We start from the raw sequence: 21,484 nt of genomic DNA, 5'->3' as shown, positions 1-21,484 counted from the left end.
ATTCTTTTTTATGGCTGAATAGTACTCTATTGAGTGTATGTACCACATTTTACTTATTCATTCATCTGTTGATGGACACTTAGGTTGCTTCTAAATCTTGGCTATTGTGACTAGTGCTGCTTTAAACACGGGAGTACAGATACCTCTTCCATGTGCTGATTTCCTTTCCTCTGGGTATGTACCTAGCAGTGAGATTGCTGGGTCATATAAATATATTTATATTTTATATTTTATATATTTATATTATATAAACATACTTATAGACATATATACAATAAATATTTCTGGAATATTCTATGAATGAATGGGTGAATAAACCTTCAATGCAATGCTTCAACCACTTCACATTTTTAATTAAACTATTAATTTTGAAGTAATTATTTATTCATATACAGTTATAAGAAATCATAGAGAAATTATACCTTTTATGCAGAGTCCTCAATGATATTATTAATAATTTCCATTTCCACCAACAGTGTATGAGGGTTCTCTTTTCTCCATATCCTTACCAGTATTTGTTATTGTCTGTCTTTTGGATAAAAGCCATTTTAACCAAGGTGAAATAATATGTCATTGTAGTTTTGATTTGCATTTCTCTGATGATAATGATGTTCAGCATTGTATCATATACCTGTTGGTCATTTGTTTATCTTTTTTTGAGAAATGTCTGTTCAGATCTTTTGCCCATTTTAAAATCAGATATTATATTTTTTCTCCTGTAGAGTTTGAGCTTCTTATATATTTTGGTTATTAATCACTTGCCAGATGGGTAGTTTGCAAATATTTTCTCCCATTCTGTGGGTTGCATATTCACTTTATTGGCTGTTTCCTATGCTGTGCAGAAGCTTTTTAACTTGATGTGATCCCATTTGTCCACTTTTGCTTTGGTTGCCTGTGCTTGTGGGGTATTACTCAAGAAATCTGGCTGGGTACAGTGGCTCACGCCTGTAATCCCAGCACTTTGGGAGGCCAAGGTGGGCAGATCACCTGAGGTCAGGAGTTTGAGACCAGCCTGGCCAACATGGTGAAACCCTGGAACCTACTAAAAATACAAAATTAGCCAGGTGTGGTGGAGCACACCTGTAATCCCAGCTACTCAGGAGGCTGAGGCAGGAGAATCGCTTGAACCCAGGATGCAGAGGTTACAGTAAGCCAAGATTGTGCGATTGCACTCCAGCCTGGGTGACAAGAGTGAAACTCCATCTCAAAAAAAAAAAAAAAAAAAAAGAAGTCTTTGCCCAGTCGAATGTCCTGCAGAGTTTCTCCCAATGTTTTCTTACAGTACTTTGATAGTCTGAGGTCTTAGATTTAAGTCTGTAATCCATTTTGATTTTTTATATAGTGAGAGACAGGGGTCTAGTTTTATTCTTCTGCATATGGATATCCAGTTTTCCCAGCACCGTTTACCGAAGAGACTGTCCTTTATCTAATGTATGCCTTTGGCACCTTTGTCGAAAATGAGTTCACTGTAGATATATAGATTTGTTTCTGGGTTCTCTATTCTGTTCCATTGGACTGTGTCTGTTTTTATGCCAGTGTCATGCTGTGTTGGTTACTATGGCTCTGTAAATCAAGTAATGTGATTCCTCCAGTTTTATTCTTTTTGCTCAGGATAGTTTTGGCTATTCCGTGCCTTTTGTGGTTTCATATACATTTTAGGACTGTCTTTTCTATTTCTGTGAAGAATGTCATTGGTATTTTGATGAGGATTGCATTGAACCTGTAGATTGCTTTGGGCAGTATGGACTTTTTTTTTTTTTTTTTTTTTTTGAGACAGAGTCTCCCTCTGTCTCCCAGGCTGGAGTGTAGTGGCGCGATCTCGGCTCACTGCAAGCTGCGCCTCCTGGGTTCACGCCATTCTCCTGCCTCAGCCTCCCGAGTAGCTGGAACTACCGGCGCCCGCCACCACGCCCGGCTAATTTTTTGTATTTTCAGTAGAGACGGGGTTTCACCGTGTTAGCCAGGATGGTCTCGATGTCCTGACTTCGTGATCCACCCGCCTCAGCCTCCCAAAGTGTTGGGATTACAGGCATGAGCCACTGCGCCTGGCCAGTATGGACATTTTAACAGTATTGATACTTCCAATCCGTGTACATGCAAACCCAGGTTTTAGACTGCCAAACTTAGGTCATTTTCACAAGATTGTGATTTTGTCCTGTAGACAAAATCTGCATTTTTTTGAGAAATGCATAGATCTGAGAATCATTGTAAATTTTTAACTTCAAGAATGGATCTTTTCTTGCTCTTCCCTCCCTCCCTAAAGCCTGCATTTTCTCCACAGGTTCTTGCTCTGTCACCCAGGCTGGAGTGCAGTGGCACAATCATGACTCACTGCAGCCTTGACCTCCCAGGCTCAGGTGCTCCTCCCACCTCAGCCTCCCAAGTAGCTGGGATTACAGGTGCATGGCACCACACCCAGCTAATTTTTTGTATTTCTTGTAGAGACAGGATTTTGCCACATTGCCCGGGCTAATCTGAAAGTCTTGGGCTCAAGTGATCCACCCATCTCAGCCTTCCAAAGTGCTGGGATTACAGGTGTGAGCCACTGTGCCTGGCCAAAATACAACCTTATCTAATCTAAGTGCTAGGTGTTTTGCTAGGCTCACCCCCATATCTAAGCCTTTTCTTAGGCTATTATCCGAATGGGAGTCTCTGCAAAATCACCTATCTTCCAGGGCCTTGTTTGCTGCCACCTCCTCCATGAAGTCCTCCTGATCATACCAGACCACATGCCTCATCATGTTTCTCTCTCACACACAGTTTTTGTAGGTAGCATTAACATATAATACTTTCTGTCTTCTTTCTATCGTCTCTACCAGAAGCAACTTCTACTCCAAGGTATGCACTGCTGGCCAGAATCCAGGAATTCTGGCTGTGATGGTCTTGTCCTCATACATCTCAGAGCTGCTAGTTTGTATTTAGAATCTTCTAACTGTTCATTGACATTTGAAAGTTGTTACTTGTCTTTCTTTAGGAAGTCCCCTTGGGCACCCAGCTCACAATCTTCTCCAGCTAAATCTGGATGCAGCCCTGTGATTTCAACCCCCTTTGGAGGTCCTGTCCATAATACTTCATCTTCCTCATTTCCAGGAACTTCCAACCCTCCACTATAATCCTGTGGCCTCACCTTGGAGCTTATCATTGGAAACTCTTTCACAACCATAGGTCTCAAGTCCCGGATCCCACTCTTGGGGCACAATGGCCATTACTTCGTTTATTTTCATTCCCTAATAAACAGATTTTCTCTTCAATTTCTTCAAAACCTTGGTTCCCTTGATTCCTCCACTGTCTATAACATCTTAGCTTCCTTCTAGTCATATTTCCTCAAGTACCTGGATCCTTTGTCCTCCCATCAAACCCACCCTACAACTTCAATATGGATATTCCATCAGACTGCTGAGGGACGCTGTGTAACCACAACTGTGCAGACTAAGCCAGTTTAAGCTTTTGGCAACCATTCTTAGTTGGGTCCTTAATTTGGCCAGGCAACCTTTTAAATGTTCTTGATCAGCTTCCTCTCTCATTTTTCTCAACAGCTTTTGGAGGCCTTCATCACTTTTTCCCAACTCTTTACCAAATTCCCACTCTGCTTGCCCAGCAGACACTTGATCTTCCCTTCAGAGCAAACAGGCCATCATGGCACCCTCCCTCACTTTATTGGCCCACTCTGTAAGCTCCTTTCATCCTCATTTCCTTCCAGTCTCCAATGAAAAGCTGTTCCTCTGCTCTAAGTTAGCCCAACCATCTGCTCACCTGATCCCATCCAGCCCTAGAGAGCACACACTCAACTTTGCTTCTCTATCCCTCTCCTCTTTACTGCCAAGCATCTAGAAAAATTAACTTACATATGCATTCCATGCTTGTCTCCTCCCTCTTGTTCTTAAAGTCACCTCTGTGCAAGGTCTGTTCCCATCCCTCGTTGAAAAGGCCTCAGCAAATGTCAGCCATGGCCTTTCTATACAGTGAGCTCTTCATTCCCCTCTTTTCCTGGCCTTTCCATAACATTTTCGACATTGTGAATCCTGCCCTCCCGCACTCTGCTGATTCTTCCACTTCTCTCATTTTCCCTTCTCAGTTCACACCACTGGCTTCTTTTTCTTTGCTGTGTTCATAAATAGTGGTTCACTAGGATTCTATCCTGAGCCCTTTTCTCTTCTTACCTTTCCTGGCCAACTGTTTCTACTGACATGGATTTTACTATATTGAACCATGACTAAATTGTTATTTTCAGCCTAGACTTTTTGCCAAGCTCCAGGCACCTCTATATTCAAAAATCCACCCAGAGTTTCACTCGAGTGTCTAAAACAGGAATTCCTTTTCTTCTTTAATTTATTTCTTCAGTTCCTATCTCAAAAATGCTTATGATTATAGTGATAATATTTACTCATTCCTTACTAGGTGCCAGGCACTGTTCTAATCACTTTATGGATATTGACTTTAGTTGTCACAGGAATACTATAAGGTAGGTATTATTCTCACTTTACAAGAGAGGAAATAAACACAAACTTAGTTTGTCAGTGAGTGACATTGTCCTTCACCTGAATACCCAGTTCAGAGACCCAAAAAGAATCTAGATTTTTCTTCCTCCTTCTTTATGTTTAATCCAGCATCAAATCTCTTTGACTCTTCCATTTGAGTTTCTCTGGCTTGATTCCATCCTCTCTATTTATTGTTCTCCAGAATCTGTGCCCTTGCCTTAATTCAGGCCCTCATCATTGCTCAACAGATTCTTAAAATAGTGTCCTAACTGATCTTCACACCTTCAATTTAGCTCTCTGCACTCCCAATGCAATCATTCCGCACTCTCTTCTAGAGTGGTCTTTTTGCAGTGCAAACTTGATCCCAGTACTGTGCTACATAAAGCCTTTCTGTGGCTCCCCTCACCTGCCTCATAGCTCTGTCTGCACAGCACTCAAGACACCCACCTACCCTCATCTGCTGCCCACTGCATGGCACTTCAGCTTCATCTCCTACGCTTCCCTACTTTCACTTCAGATATTCCATATACCTCCCTGAATGCCAAGTGCAAAACCTTTACTCACGCTCTTTTCTCTGCCTGGAGTATCCCCTACCATTTCTTTGAACTATTCATACTTCAACAGTGCTGTCTTATATGACAGCCATTAGCCATATGTGGCTACAAGTACTTGTCGTTAATCTGAATTAAGGTGTGTTGTGTTGTTAAGTGGAAACATGGAATTTTGAGACATAGTATGAAAAAAGCATAAAATGTATCAATAATTTTATACTGATTTTACATTGAAAAGATAATATTTTGGATATATTGAGTTAAATAAAATATATTATTAAAGTTTTTTTCTGTTTCTTTCTACCTTTTTAATGTGGCTACATTAAAATTACACATGTGGCTTGAATTTGAGGCTCATGATATATTTTTATTAAACAACAATCTTTCAAAATCCTTACCCAGTAAATTTAACCAATGAGGCAAAATACTTGTACACTGAAAACTACAAAATGCTGCTGAGAAATTAAGGAAGACATAAATAAGTGAAAAGACATGCTATGTTCATGGATTGGAAGACAATATCATTAACATGAAAATACTAATTAAAGTTATATACAGGTTTACTGCAATCCCTATCAAAATCTCAATATCATTTTTGGCAGAATTAAAAAGATCCTAAAACTGGTATGGAATCTCAGTAAGCCCTGAATAGCCAAAACAATCTTGGAAAAAAAAAAGAGAACAAAGTTGGAGGTCTCAAACTTCCCAATTTCAAAAGTTTTTACAAAGCTACAAGAATTCAAACAATGTGGTACTGGCATAAAGACAGACATATAGACCAATGGAGTGAAATAGCCAAAAAAAAAAAAAAAAAAAAAAACTCTCATATATACAGTCAACTAATCTTCAACAGGGGAGCCAAGACCATTCAATGGGGAAAGGATAGTTTCTTCAACAAATGGTGCTAGGAAGACTGGATATCTACATGTAAAAGAATGAAGCTGGGCATTTACCTTATACAATACACAAAAATTAACTCGAAGTATATCAAAGACCTAAATGTAAGTTTTATAGCTAAAACTATAAAACTCTTAAAAGAAAATATAGAGCAAAAGCTTCATGACATTGGATTTGGCAATGATTTCTTGGATATGACACCAAAAGCACAAGCACAGACAATAAAAGTAAAAATAGATAAACTGGACTACATCAAAATTTAAAATGTCAGTGCATCAAAGAACACAATCAACAGAGTGAAAAAGGAAACCTACAGAATGGAAGAAAATATTTGCAAGTCATATATCTGATAGGTTAATATTCAGAATATGTAAAGAACTCCTACAACTCAACAACCACCACAACAAAAACCTTATTTAAAAATAGAGGACTTTAATAGATCTTTCTCCAAAGAGGGTATACAAATGACCAACAAGCACATGAAAAGATGCTCAATATCACTAATTGTTAAGGAAAGGCAATCAAAACTACAGTGAGATATCACTCCTTACCCACTAGGATGGCTATTACCTGAAAAACACAAAAAGTATCAGTGGGAATTTGGAGAAACTGGAACCCTTGGGCACTGTTTTTGGAAATATGGAATGGTGCAGCCACTGTGGAAAACAGTATGACAGTTCCTCAAAAAATTAAACCTAGAATTACCATAAGATCCAGCAATACCACTTCTGGATATACATATATATATCCAAAAGAATTGAAAGCACAGTCCTGAAGCGATCTTTGTACACCCATGTTCATAGCAACATTATTTCCAGTAGCCAAAAGGTGGCGCAACCCGATGAGTGGATAAATAAACAAAATTCATATCCATACAATAGAATATTATTCAGTCTTGAAGAGAATTCTAACACATACAACCTGGATGAGCTTTGAAAACATTCTGCTAAGTGAAATAAGCCAGTCACAGAAAGACAAATCCTGTTATTTCACTTATATGATGTATCTAGAGTAGTCAAACTAATTGAAACAAAGTAGCAGTGGTTGCCAGCGTCTGGATGGAGATTAAAAGGGGAGTTCAATGAGCCTAAAGTTTCAGTTTTGCAAGATGATAAAGTTCTGCAGATCGGTTGCACAATAATGTGCATATATAGTTAACACTACTGAACTGTACATTTAAAAATGGTTACAATGGTAAATTTTGTTACATGCATTTTATGTTACATGTATTTTACCACAATTAAATATTTTTTAAAAATCCTTCCCCAGGTATCACTCCCCCTCCTCCCTGAGCCTGTGTGAATTAACAACTCCCTCCTTTGCACCCCTACATTATCTCGCGTATACCACCATTATGGCTCTTATCACATTTTTGGTAATTATGTGTTTGACAGGATAAGGGTTACTGTCCCATTTGCCCCATCCTGGGACAGGTGAATACTTATCCACTCCTGGGATCCTGACTAGAAGCTAAGAAAATATACTAGGGTCTTTGGCAAGACAGAAAAGAGGCAGTGACCCCTATGACATAATAGGCTAAAGGGGACCGTCATTATCAGCAAGAGTATATCTTGGATCTTGTAGATGTTTCACTCTGAGGCTGGACCTGGAGGGACCATTTTTCTTCAACAATCCTTTTATAGGCAGGCTCTGACAAACCTAAGTAACACTTCTTTCCTCCCTCAACACACAAAAAATCTTCTCCATTATGAGGACAGCCAGCTGAAATGATTGGTCATACCTGGTCTGACCCACCGGAGGGAAAAGAGGAAGATGTTCATTCAAGATGGATTCAAGGGCCGGGCGCAGCGGCTCACGCCTGCAATCCCAGCACTTTGGGAGGCCGAGGCTGGCGGATCACAAGGTAAGGAGATCGAGACCATCCTGGCTAACACAGTGAAACCCTGTCTCTACTAAAAATACAAAAAAAAAAAAAAAAAAAAAAAAAAAAATAGCTGGGCGTGCTGGCGGGGCGCCTGTAGTCCCAGCTACTCGGGAGGCTGAGGCAGGAGAATGGCATGAACCCGGGAGGCGGAGCTTGCAGTGAGCCGAGATCAGGCCTCTGCACACCAGCCTGGGCAACAGAGCAATACTCCGTCTCAAAAACAAAAACAAACAAACAAACAAAAGATGGATTCAAGATAGAACAGTTGACCTAATAAACAAGGTTCTCGGGGGACAATAAAGAACTATTTTTGCTTCCCCTGGACTCCTTGTATGTAAGTTTGATACCTAATTAAATTTCTTTTTCCCGATAATGGACTGTAACTTTCTGCCCTTCCAAGGTCATAGTCAAGAGGTTACATTTGTTTGCTCCATCTTTGCTTCTAGATGGGAGCTCCTTTAGGGGCGGGACCATACTTTATTCATCCTTGGATCCCCTGTGCTCACTGGTCCTGGCACATAGCAGGTGCCCAATAAATGCCAAATAAATGACTGAATGGTTAGAATGAGGGTCTTTACAGCATTGAGCCTTTCCAATAACCCGGAGAGAGGCTTTTGGCCGAGGAACTAGTCTACCCTAGAGAGAAAGGGCAGTCTGAACTAGAGAGCCACAGGGAGTACGAAGGTCTGCTGGGTATGAGGAGCAGAGGGAGCATGAGAAGAAAACGTGGTTCATTACATAGCCCAGGTTGAACAGGCTGATGAAATTCGCACCCTCCAGCTTCATGTTCCATTGTCTGACTGGTCATTACATAGTGCCAACATTTATCTGGTCTCCAGGCAAATTCTATAATTTCAGCTCCGTCTGAAGCAACACAGTAACACTGACTCAGTGGCCTAGATTCCACAAGTGCCACATACCTTGCTTTAGCTTAAATCAGGCATTGTTTTGTCTGGCTGCTGGGAATGGTTCAGGTCTGCTAACAATAAGTTGCTTATGCATGGCCCTTTCATGCAGTCAGTCTTTGAAATTTTTTTCCCTCTCTTGAAATCCTGGAAATGATTCCTAACAACGGTTAATCTAAAAATCAGCTGGTTTTGGTCAACATAATGGCGCCCCTTCGAACTCACATTCATGGAATATGCAAGCTGGAAGGAAGAGTAGAAACTAGTTCTGCTTCTCAGGTAAGGAAATCTATGCCCAGGGAGTTGGGCTGGGTTCCAGCCACTAGAACTCAGAGATGCCGTCCCGAGCCCTTTTACTTCTGCTGCCTGCCCGCAAGTGCGGTCACACCTGCTTCAGACACTTCCAGCTGAATCCTCCCTCCATTTTCTGTGCAAATAGGGTCCTCTCTGGAGAGCTCTTAAACCATCAGCTTTAGGAGAGAAGTGGGCAGACACAAATCTTTCACAGGTTAATTTTCCTTGGAACGTTCTAGGTGATTTTTTGTAAAGCCCGATTCTCAATGGTGTTGATTTCAAGGTAGTGTTCCTCACTGAGAGCTAAGGAGACGTTGCGGAAGGGCGCTGATTAGCTAGAATTGACCATAAACAGAGTGGCGTGGCGGATAGGCCGAGGGTGGGCAGGCACGGATGGCAGCGAACTGGCCCAAATCATCTGTGCATCACCTAACAAGCACCAACTGAGCACTTACTGTGTGCCTGGGTCATCCACAGCTGACTAATTAAGAACCAGCAGCTGCCCTCCAACCCTCCCCTGGCCAGAGGAGTCCTACTAACTGGCAGACTCAGGGACTTCTGATTCTCATCGTGGGTCTGGCCTTAACTAGTGTCACGACTCCAAGCAAGTATTTAAAATTCTCCAATCCAGGTGGCCTGAGGCTTGAGAAGAAATAAAAGGCTTCTCAAAGGGATGATAGTTTCGGCAAGTTTTTTTTTTGGGGGGGGAGGGAACTGGAAAAATATCATAAAAGGCATTTTGGGGGTCACACACACACACAAGAGCAGAAACGCTGTGAGCCGCCCTGCAGGCTCCCTGCCCCGGGAGTCACCTTCCACCCGCCCCCGGGCGGAGGCGGCCGACTCCCGCCCAGCGGGCTCCCCAGTTCGGCCCCGAAGAGCCGAAAGGGGGGCGCCTTTGTCTTTAAGCGCCGCACGGGCGCTCCTGATTGGCTGTAGCTAAGCAGGGCTTTCTTCCGAGCTCCTTCGGAGCGCTCCCTCCCGCGTCGCCGGCAGTGTTCCATTTCCACAGCTCCCCCTCCCTGGCCGCGCGCCCCTCCCGCCCCGCGCGCGCCTCCTCTTTCTCGCTGCCGAGTTCAGCCCGGGCAGCCGTATGGGGGATACGCCAGCAACAGATGCCGGCCGCCAAGATCTGCATCCCTAGGCCACGCTAAGACCCTGGGGAACAGCGCAGGAGCCCGGGAGAAGGGCTGGAAGGAGGGGACAGGACGTGCGGAGAATTCCCCCCTAAAAGGCAGAAGCCCCCGCCCCCACCCTTGAGCTCCGCTCGGGCCGAGCGCCTGCCTGCCTGCTGCTGCTGCGGGCGCCCACCTCGCCCAGCCATGCCAGGCCCGGCCACAGACGCGGGGAAGATCGCCTTCTGCGACGCCAAGGAAGAAATTCGTGCGGGGCTCGAAAGCTCGGAGCGCGGCGGCGGCCCGGAGAGGCCCGGCGCGCGCGGGCAGCGGCAGAACATCGTTTGGAGGAACGTGGTCCTGATGAGCTTGCTCCACTTGGGGGCCGTGTACTCCCTGGTGCTCATCCCCAAAGCCAAGCCACTCACTCTGCTCTGGGGTAAGTCCCGCTGGCGCCCCCTGCGCCCCGACCTCCGTGGCCAGGCCGCGCTGGGGCGAGCGAGGTCGCCGCTGGCTCCTCGGCTGCGGGCGGTGCGCAGCGACCCCCGGTCTCCCCTCGCCTCCCGCAGCGCGCCCCGGCCCCCTTGGCATCCAGTTCTCCGTCCCTTGGGACGGGCAGGTGTTTCTGTCCCAGTATTTCAACTTCCGCCCCCCCCCCCCCCATCCCGCCGCGGTCTGCCTGAGGAAGCGTATTTGCCGGGTTCCCGATGGAGAGCCGGGGGGACTCGGAGTCCTGCGGCGCCACCGCTGTGCGCAGAGGCGCGCGAAGGGAGAGGCTCGGCACAGGCTGAATCGGCTCCCAGCGAGGGAGGACGGGAGGGCGGTTGTGTCACCCGTGCGGTCCCTGGGGCTCTCCTATCCCCCGCATCACCTCCGCGGGCCACGGACCTTGGGGGCAGAGATGAGGACAAGAAAGGGAGTTGGACCGGGGAGGAGAGACCCGGTACAGATAGAGTCTTGGTTTACGCGCACCAGATGGAAGACACCGGTTCCCCTCTTGCCTCTCCAAGGCCCCTGTCCCTGCTCCCTCCGCAATCTTCTATGCCCATTTGCAGTTCTCCGGCCTCGGAAGTTTCTCAGTGAGCAAACCGAGCCCGTGGTGAGAGCGGTCTGACCCTAGCACGAAGCTCCGACTGTGGCTGTGCAGAGCCTTCTCCAAACCCTGTTCCCATCTGGCCAGTGCGGGTCTGTTCCGCACCTGTGGCTCTCCTGGTACCCTCCTTCCGTGCACCCCCACTCCTGCCAGTAGGGAAGGGAGCCCAGGCGACGACCACCATTCCCCTTCCCCTGGGCCCCAGGGACTGCGTGGCCACCCTGCACGACCCCAGTCGTTGATCTTTGAACCACTCTGCAGCCGCCCTGGCCGCAATAACTGGTTTTGGCCTCCTTTACTGAAGCGGCAGTAGCCGGGACAAAAGGCACAGGCATCGATATGCTGAGTGAGAATTTGACGAGGTAATCCAAGATGCCCTTCCAGCTCCTGTTTCCCTAATCTCTAAGGGCGGGCAGGAGAAACACAACCTACTTTTATTTCCAGAGGGGAAGAGGAAGAAAATAAGACCTGTTTCTACAAGGCTTTTTTGGCATGGTGCCAGCTGCAAATGCCTAGGTAGATAATGGGGCCACTATGGTTCCAAGCCTTCCCTTGAAATCCTGCAGTCCCTGCTCTTGGAAGCAAACCCATCCAGAAGTGGGTACCTCTTAGGGGGTGTGGCTCAGGGAGGGCACAGCAGAGTTGAGGGATGGTGAGAGAGGTAGGATCTTTGGTGATCCCTAAAGCCTTTAAAGTCTCCCCAAAGCTCTGGGAAATCTCCTGCTTCATCTTTCCTTCTCTCAGTGCACCTCCTCATTTCTGTGTCCTTTTCACCATCACCTTTATGTGTTGGTTTAATTCTCCAACTGACTAGACTGTATGATGTTCTGCTGTTGCTTCATGAACACACTCCCACGCTGCCAACCAAAGCCCTTATTGCCCAGAGTTCTCCAACAAGCTCCTCTCTCCGCCCGTTTCCAGAGGCAGGGCTGGGCTTGGTCCTCAGAGCCTGGTGGCCTCTAGGGGATTGAGGCTTATCTTTAATAGCTGTGGTGTTCAGAGAGTGCTCAGGGAAAAGTGAGCACTTAAAATATTATCTTACATGCCTAGGGCTCACAGGCTCCACTTCTTACAGCCTCTGAACCCCAAGACCCTGGCACTGGACCAGGAGCCACAAGGACAAGGCCCTTCTCTCCAAGTTTGCCAGGTCACCTCTGCCCTTTCCGGACCGCTCTCTGTGGTGAAGATAGAACCTTTGTTTTGAAAGATCTTGGCTTAGAGGACACCTCCCAGGCCCCAGTCTCCTCTAGCTTCCTTAGAGAAGTTAACACACTGAAGAAATCTGGTTTCCCCTTTGTGACTCATATCCCAAACCCCATCCCATACTTCCCTGGATAAATTCTAATTCTGCCTTTGCTTCATCTGCTATTTCCTAAGTCTTTTTTTTTTGTTTGTTTGAGACAGAGTCTCACTCTGTCGCCCAGGCTGGAGTGCAGTGGCGCGATCTCCGGTCACTACAAGCTCCGCCTCCTGGGTTCACGCCATTCTCCTGCTTCAGCCTCCCAAGTAGTTGGGATTACAGGTGTCTGCCACCATGCCCAGCTAATTTTTTGTATTTTTAGTAGAGACGGGGTTTCACCGTGTTAGCCAGGATGGTCTCGATCTCCTGACGTCGTGATCCACCCACCTCGGCCTCCCAAACTGCTGGGATTACAGGCGTGAGCCACTGCGCCCAACCCCTAAGTCTTAATTCTCCCCCTACCTTCATTGCCTCTCTAAAAAAAGAAAAATAGCAGACAATGGTAGATATTAGAGTTTTAAGGTCCAAAATCGTGACTTAGAAACATTCCAAACAATGGGTCTTATCTGATGAATAGCTACTGCTTCTTCTGCTTTTTTTTTTTTTTTTTTTTTTTTTTTCTTGTGAGACAGGGTCTTGCTGGAGTGCGGTGGTACAATCATAGCTCACTGCAATCCGAGTCTTCTGGGCTCAAGCAATGCTCCCACTGCAGCCTCCCAAGTAGCTGGGACCACAGGTGTGCACCACCACACCTGGCTATTTTCTTTTTCATTTTTTTGTAGAAATGGGGGTCTCACCATGTTGCCCAGGCTGGTCTTGAATTCCTGGGCTCAAGCAGTCCTCCCAAAGTACTGGGATTACAGACCTGAGCCACTGTACGCAGTCTCATGAATAGCTTTTGAGGGAAGAAATGAGGGACAATCAGAGACCAGCTAAGATCAGCTGTGCTGATGGCTAGGCTACATAGGATAAGCAGAGGGACTAGGCAGACCACTGACTCAGGGTTATTTTCAGTGAAAGCCCTGGTGCCTTGGCCCACAAATTTCCCCCCACTGAAGGCCCTTTTTCACCACCTCCCTACTGGTTATGTGTAGCATTAGGGCCAAGTTCATGCCCCAGTGGGCTGCTCATGCACTTCAAGGACCTGACTTGTAGAGGAGATAGGCTTAGCCTGTCCATTGCTTGCCACCCTCCACACCAGATGAGGTTGTGCTGGAAATGAGAGGCATCTATGCACTGCACCTAGCAGGGGATGTGTTGGATGTGCAGTGTGCAGAGAGTAATTTGTGTGGTGGTAAAATGTCATCCATGAAAGAGCCATCAAATTGTTAGTTCAAGTTGTTAGTTCTCCTTGGGGCCAGAGCATGTTGTTTTCCCTTTTTATCCTTTATGAGTGGGCAGGCTGTCAGGACAGAATGCTCTTGGTGCCCCCAGGTCCTCAGCAATGCATTCATGACTTTCAAGGACAGAAAGCGGCCGGGCATGGTGGCTCATGCCTGTAATCCTTGCAGTTTGGGAGGCTGAGGCGGGCTGATCATGAGGTCAGGAGATCAAGACCATCCTGGCTAACACGGTGAAACCCCATCTCTACTAAAAAAATACAAAAATTAGCCGGGCGTGGTGGTGGGCGCCTGTAGTCCCAGCTGCTGGGGAGGCTGAGGCAGGAGAATGGCGTGAACCTGGGAGGCAGAGCTTGCAGTGAGCTGAGATTGCGCCACTGCACTCCAGCCTAGGCAACAGAGTGAGACTCCATCTCAAAAAAAAAAAAAAAAAAAGGACAGAATGCAAACTCCAACTAGAGGAAAAACCTGCGTCTGAAGGCTTGAGCTCACAAAAATGCCTGCTTGAGAGTTTCTGGCCAAAGGGACAGTTAGTCAATGCCCTGAATCCCAAGATGGGTAGAGCAGGGAGTGAGGCCTTGCAGTTACTGTGTGGAGGTGTGAGTCCTGGGGCTGCTTCCCAGCGGAGCCTCTCCTGATGGCCTCCAGACATCTGGATGTTGGCTCCCAGAAACATCAAGGCCTTTTCTGTTTTTTCCCTAAATGTCATCTGAGTCCCCTAAATGTGTCCCATAGTGACATCATGACTCTTTTCCTCATAACTTCAGTGACAGCACCAGGCATGCAAAGCAGTAATTTTCCCTGTTTCCTTTGATAGATCAGCCATCCTTCTATCCTGTCTTGGGGCAAACGTGACCATCGTTAAGGCAGATATAGGGTTCTCTGGTGCCCTCCTGGGTTCTTGGAGCATCTGCACCATCCTGAGTGGGATTCAGCATATGGCAAGGAAGCTGAGAAGTGGTGGAGATTAACAAGGCAGTGTGGGGTGATGGGGTGCTCAGTAGAAGTTGGGGCTTGGAAGGCACTGGTCCACCAGTCACATTCTGAAATTTGCCCAAAGATGAGCTGTCTTCCGTCGGGCACCGGGTAGCCTGTATCTATCTGGTCCTGATGTCTTCATTGGGTTGTGCTTCTTTTCCATCAAGTCCCTCAGGTTGTTGAGGAGCCCCAAGAATGCATGGTCATGGACTTCTGTCTTGCCCCAAGGTTTTCTAGAGTAAGCAAGGCTCAGTAGACAGGCAGACCTGAATGTGAATCCCTGCTCTTCTACTTACTTACCAGCTGAATGGCCTTAGACAAATTTACATCTCTGAAGCAGTTTTCTCACCTTTAAAATGGATATGTTAATACTGTTTGTTCCTAAAGTTGTGAGAATCAAATTAGATGATATGTGTAAATCACTGAGCACAGTGCCTGGCTCTTGGTTGGTGTTAATTATTCACTGTCATTATTATTGGTCCTAATACTGGCCCTTTTTCTTTAGCAGAAGAAAAAAAACTCTTCCGGCAGCGCAATAAATTCCACAAAGCTGGCACAGAACTTGGCTTCACTGCCTCTCTTGCATAGAAAAGATAGATTTGGCTTTGGAAATAAGGGCTCTTTCTCAAAGTTCCAAAGAGAGATGAACACAAATCCCTTCTGTGCTTCCTCCCTCCTTCATGCCCTTCTCTTTCATTCCATCTTCCTCCTATTTTCCTCCAAAAGATCATTGTTTTGTAGCTGGGATCTTTTTGTTCAGCTGACAACTCAGCTGGTCTTGAGCGTTTTCTTTGGGATTTTTGAGCACAGCCAGTTACAATTGCTACAGAAACAGGGCCACATCATTTCTCTGAATCTCTTAGAGTCTCAGTTTTGACTTTTCTCCCTCCCTCTTCCTTTGACTCATCATTTAAAAAAATCTTTAATGCTCAATTAAACTACTAAAAATCTAAGAAAAGTGAATGACTCTTCCTTTCAAATGTTGTAATTCCAAGCCCATTGTTACAACTCTTGGATTTTTAACAAATGGGCAAGCATTAAGAGCCTTACCCAAGCCTGGATTGCAGCTAGACCGGAAAGAATAGAGTGTGCTTTTGCTGGCTGTAATAGTCCCAACGAGTATGAACATAGATTGAGGTTAACATTATTAACTCAATTTTAAAACAAACAAACTGATCAAGGTCACTGCAGATGGCACTGTGACCATGAAATGAGAAAGAGAGCTGCAGAGTCGAAACCAGTGCGAATCCTGGCATTGCTAATTAGTTCAACTTCAGACTCGTTTCTTTACAGTTTTTGAGCCTCAGTTTCCTCATCTGTAAAGTGGATACAATAATCCTGAGCAGACGGTTATTTGAGAATTGGGGCATATGTATTTTCTTTGAGACAAGATCTTGCTCTGTCACTTAGGTTGGAGTGCAGTGGTGCCATCATGGCTCACTGCAGCCTCAACCTCCTGGGTTCAAGTAATCCTCCCATCTCAGCCTCCCAAGTAGCCAGGGCTAGAGATGTGTGCCACTGCACCCAGCTGTTTTTTGTTTGTTTGTTTTTTTTTTGTAGAGATGGGGGTCTATGTTGCCAGGGCTGGTCTTGAACTCCTGGGCTCCAGCGATCCTCCTGCCTTGGCCTCCCAAAGTGCTAGGATTACAGGCATGAGCCATGGTGCCTGGATAGGGCATATGCTAAAGGGCTTGCTAAAGAGTAGACACTCAATGCTATCTGCTATTATTACCTCCCAAGGTAGGGGCCTGGTCATGAAACCTGCACTGTCTTACTGGTCTTTCTCCGACTTGGAGTACTTGTGACTCAAATGTAAGGCACAGCTTTTTTTTTCGAGATGGAGTTTTGTTCTTGTTGCCCAGGCTGGAGTGCAAGTGCAGTAGTGCGATCTCAGCTCACTGTAACCCCTGCCTCCCGGGTTCAAGCGATTCTCCTGCCTCAGCCTCCCGAGTAGCTGGGATTACAGGCATGCACCGCCATGCCTGGCCAATTTTGTATTTTTAGTAGAGACAGGGTTTCTTCATGTTGGTTAGGCTGGTCTCAAACTCCCGACCTCAGGTGATCCGCCCGCCTCGGCCTACCAAAGTGCTGGGATTACAGGTGTGAGCCACCGTGCCCGGCCAGGCATAGCTTTTAAATCCAAATATTTAGTCATGACCTTGCTATAATATTTTAGTTTTCACCTTACCTAGTTTTGTGTGTGGCATAAAATTATAATAGTTGCTTGGAAAAAGTCAGTGATTTGCAAAAGGGTGACACAGCCATGGTTTTTTTTGTTGTTGTTGTTGTTGTTTTAAGGACCTATAAAAGTGTCTTTGAGTAGCATTTTTTTTCATTGAACATTTATTTTGAAATTCTGTAGTCTCTGGAATGCAGTCTACCCATTCCTCTGTCCCATGTTTCTTTGGAAGTGCCACAACCTTGGGTGTAACAAGAGTACAACCAGCATTAGGCTGTACCTGGAATCGAATGCAGTAAGGAGCTTGCCTGGAAGCCAGCACAGAGTAAATGTTAGCCTTCCTTTTCCATCCACACATTTCCTTAGTGTTTCACTTCGCTCATTCCCTCTGTTCAGCTCTTCTTTTACAGAGCGAGACAGTCTAGCCAGCCCGCTGGATAAAGAAAGCCCCGTGGTTATCAGGAAACCCTGGTCCTGGGTAAAGGCAGTATTTTTTTTTCCAATTTTATTTCCCCTGGCAATGGATTGGTGGCCACAACAACAGGTACCAGCTATTTTCCCTCACAAATGCCCGTTGTTCGTTCATTACATGTGTGAATGGCCACAGGAGAGATCCTCACAGTCGTGCATGCAGGCACATATTCATTCATCCACTAATCTTTTTTTTTTTTTTTTGAGATGGAGTCTTGGTCTGTCGCCTAGGCTGGAGTGCAGTGGCGCGATCTCGGGTCACTGCAACCTCCGTCTCCCGGGTTCAAGCAATTCTCCTGCCTCAGCCTCCTGAGTAGCTGGGACTACAGGTGCCTGCCACCATGCCCAGCTAATTTTTGTATTTTTAGTAGAGATGGGGTTTCACCATGTTGGCCAGGATGGTCTCAGTCTCCTGACCTCATGATCCACCCGCCTCAGCCTCCCAAAGTGCTGGGATTACAGGGATGAGCCACCGCGCCCAGCCCACTAATCATTTTTTTAAATTCCAATGATTGTCAGAAATGGCGGCACATCAGAATCACTTGGGTAGCTTTTAAAATTGTCAGAAGCCTGGGCCTTTCTTTACCTAGGCCTGATGAATTGGAATGTCTAAAAGAGATGCCCTGGCTTTTTTTTCTTTATTTTAAGCTATTCAGGTGTTTCTAATGCACAGCGGGCTGAGAACCATTATTCAATTTCCTTATTCAACAATATTTATTACTTACTCATTACCTGCCAAGTGCTGGTACCATCCTTGACTTCATTGCACTTACAGGTCAGTTGGAGAAACAGGTGCACAGGTGACACCCCTCAAGGCACCATCCATTCTTGAGTGCCGTGGGGCCGAGAATCAGTGCCAGCTAGGGGGAATTGTGAGGCTCCCCAAAGGTAGGAGCCAAGTGGAGCATGGCAGGAGGTGCAGGGCTGGTTGTGGAGAGGCTGGGTGAGCTGGCATCACAGCCTGAGCAAAAGTCCCGAGGAAAGAGAGACAGGGCAGGGCAGCTCAAGAACTCAATTATTCAGCATGGCTGGTGAGTAGAGTGGAGAAAGAGGAACATAACGTGGAGAGGGAGATGCGCTGGAGGTCTCTGCTCAGAGGTGAGAAGATTCAGGAGACCTCATCTGGTTTGTGGAAAGAGAGGCTGCCCAGGGCTCCCTGCAGCCTTCCCACCGGCTCTTACCTCCTCCTCTCAGCCCATCGCACATACCAGTGATTTCTAGTGTGGAGGAACAGTCTCAAGTCCAATTTCTAGACCAGCACTTGTTGGTGGGATGTGTGAAGTTATTCAGGAAAGACGCTGGGACAAACATCTCGTTGGGTGCGAGTGTCCCTGACTCTTAAGTGGGCTTGAAGCGGGGCTGGGCGCCTGCCTCAGGCTGCATGGAGCTGAGGGGAGGCTTGGAATAAAGTCTCAGTTGGGCATTTGATTTCACAGACTCAGACTCAGTCCTGGGGGAAAAATTACTAACAAACAAATACAAAAACCCCTAAGGCTATCAGAAACTCAGACCAAACCCAGAGCCCGTCCTCCTTCCCCTTCCTTCCTTTGTCCTGTACTCTTTCCCCTGCTTCTGAAAGGTACATGTGTGGAGAGGGGGTTGTTCCCATTCCCTGTCATTCTTTCTTTAGCAGCTGATTCCCATGAGCCCACATTTCAGGGAAGATGGATCTGCCCTCCTTCATATCTCGCTCCCCATTTTTGCAGGTGTTGGGGCTACTGCAGGGCCTCCTGCTTACTAGAAAGATTGGAGGGCTCTTTGGGTCCTGGCAGGCTGCAGTTTTCTCTCTGGAGACATTCCAGAGCTTTAGAACAAACATGCAGACAGTCTTACAGCTGCAGTTGCCTGAGCCTTAAGGGCCTTGCTACTCAAAGTGTGGTCCTCGGACCACCAGCATCAGCATCACCTGGGAGCTTGTTAGAGAAAACAAATCTCAGACCTCACTGACCCCACGGAATCACTCTCTGCATTTTAACGACATCTCCAGGTGATTCATCTGCACACAAGTTCAACCACAGGCTGACCATTTAGAGAAGCTGGACTTGAGTGGGATTTTGCAGTTTTTCCTTTTGACGGCCCTCTCCCCTTTGCCTCCGCTCCTACCCTTCTGACTCCTTGTAGCTTATTTTAGAATGTCGGGATCCTGCTTCTCTTGTCAACAAAAGGCTGTTGTTAAAATCTTTCAGCCGGCAGCAGCAATGTTTAATTCATGGACTAGAAAATTAATTTTATTTTCATGAATAGAGCTGAGGAAAAATAGCAAGGAGACTCTGTGCATGGCCCTTGGGAATCCAGCTTGTCTATTTAACAGATGAACTGGCAACAGTGGGGAGGGCTGCCTTCTACAAACTTGTGTAGCAAATTGTATTAGGATGTTTTTGGCTGCAGGTATCACAAAATTCAGCTTCAAATGGCTTAAAAGAAAAGGAAAATTTCTAATTTCACTGATAAAAAGTCTTGAGATAGGGCACTTTTAGGATGACCCAGCAATGCCATCAAACAGCAGGTTTGTTTTCTGCCATGGTGGCTTGTTGCATTCAGTTTTCCTCATGGTTACAAGGTGGCTGCCAGAGTTCCGGGCAGCACATGGAGTCAATGTCCTATGGAAGGAGAAAGAGACTGCCCCTTCCTGAAGTTTCATTTTATCAGAGACAAAATCTTTCCTGGTTACCTCACAGCTGATCCTCACAGCTGGTGTTCTCTTAAATCTCACTTGTGGCCGGGCACAATGGCTCATGCCTGTAACCCCACCACTTTGGGAGACCGAGGTGGGTGGATCACTTGAGGCCAGGAGTTCCAGACCAGCCTGGCCAACATAACGAAACCCCTTCTCTACTAAAAATACAAAAATTAGCTGGGAGTGATCGTGAACACTTGTAATCCCAGTTACTCGGGAGGCTAAAGCACGAGAATTGCTTGAACCCAGGAGGCAGAGGTTGCAGTGAGCCGAGATCATGCCGCTGCACTCCAGCCTGGGTGACGGAGCAAGACTGTCATAAAAAAGATTTTTAAAAAAGTCTCACTTGTAGGATTGTGCCATGTGTCCCTTGGTAAACCAGTCATTGGGAAGGGGTTGGATTACTATGGGTGGTTCAGCCTGATCAGGGTTGGACACTTTCTTCATCTGTTGAGGATACTATAACAGAATACCACAAACTGGGTGGCTTTTAAATGGAAGAAATTTATTTCTGAGTTCTAGAGGCTGGGAAGTCCATGAACAATGCATCGGTAGATTGGAGTCTGGTAAGGACCCACTTCCTTATTCATATACGGTGCCTTCTTTCTGTGTCTTCACATGGCAAAAGTGGTGAAGGGTCTCTTCTCTCTCCAGCCTTTTAAAAAATGTTGATTGGTTGATTGATTGTTTGACAGGGTCTTGTTCTGTTGCCTAGGCTGGAGTCCAGTGGTGCACTCACAGCTTACTCTAACCACGAACTCTGAACTCAAGGGATCCTCCTACCCCAGCCTCCCAAGTAGCTAGGACTACGGGGGCATGCTACCATACCTGGTTAATTTTTTACGTTATTATTTTTGTAGAGAATGAGGGTCTTTTTATGTTGTCCAGGCTGGTCTCAAACTCCTAGCCTCAAATGATCCTTCCACTTCAGCCTCCCAAAGTATTGGGCTTACAGGCATGAGTCACTGAGTCTAGCCCACCAGCCTTTTCTTAGTGCCTTAGAGGGCGCTAATCCCATTCCTGATGGTTCCATCCTCATGACCTAATTACCTCCCCAAAGCCCCACCTCCTAATACCAACACCTTGAAGGTAAGGATTTCAACATAGGAATTTTGGAGGGAAGACAAACATTCAGACCACAGCAGCCACTGAGTCACATGAGGCAAGGGCAAAAGAGCCAAATGAAACAGAGGCTCTGGCTCGAAGGAAGCGGAGGGCATGGCTGCTGAGACAGCCAACACCTCTTCCAAGGCCTTCCTTGGTGCTGCCTCCATTCCCTGGAAAGGTCTGGCTCCTGTGTTTTACATTTCAGTGTGCTCTTCCCAGTAGAGCGGTAGGTTACTCTGGGCACAGGGAATTTTTAAACACCCTTGTGGGAGGG

At 46.3% G+C, this 21,484-nt stretch overlaps 1 protein-coding gene across 2 annotated transcripts in view; it reads left to right on the top strand.

Moving 5' to 3' along the window:
* Positions 1-9,916: 9,916 nt before the first annotated feature.
* Positions 9,917-21,484, top strand: part of SCD5 (stearoyl-CoA desaturase 5) — a 169,523-nt gene continuing 157,955 nt past the window's right edge. The window contains exon 1 of one of the 2 annotated variants that reach the window (XM_054485933.2): positions 9,917-10,564. In XM_054485933.2, the coding sequence (XP_054341908.1) occupies positions 10,333-10,564 (232 nt within the window). In that variant the 5' untranslated portion in view covers positions 9,917-10,332. The remainder of the gene's footprint in view (positions 10,565-21,484) is intronic. The other variant, XM_054485934.2, reaches the window with a different exon arrangement.

The sequence above is a fragment of the Pongo pygmaeus genome, chromosome 3 (genome assembly GCF_028885625.2).
Source record: "Pongo pygmaeus isolate AG05252 chromosome 3, NHGRI_mPonPyg2-v2.0_pri, whole genome shotgun sequence".
Lineage (NCBI taxonomy): Eukaryota > Metazoa > Chordata > Mammalia > Primates > Hominidae > Pongo > Pongo pygmaeus.
This window is presented reverse-complemented; position numbering and strand designations above follow the sequence as displayed.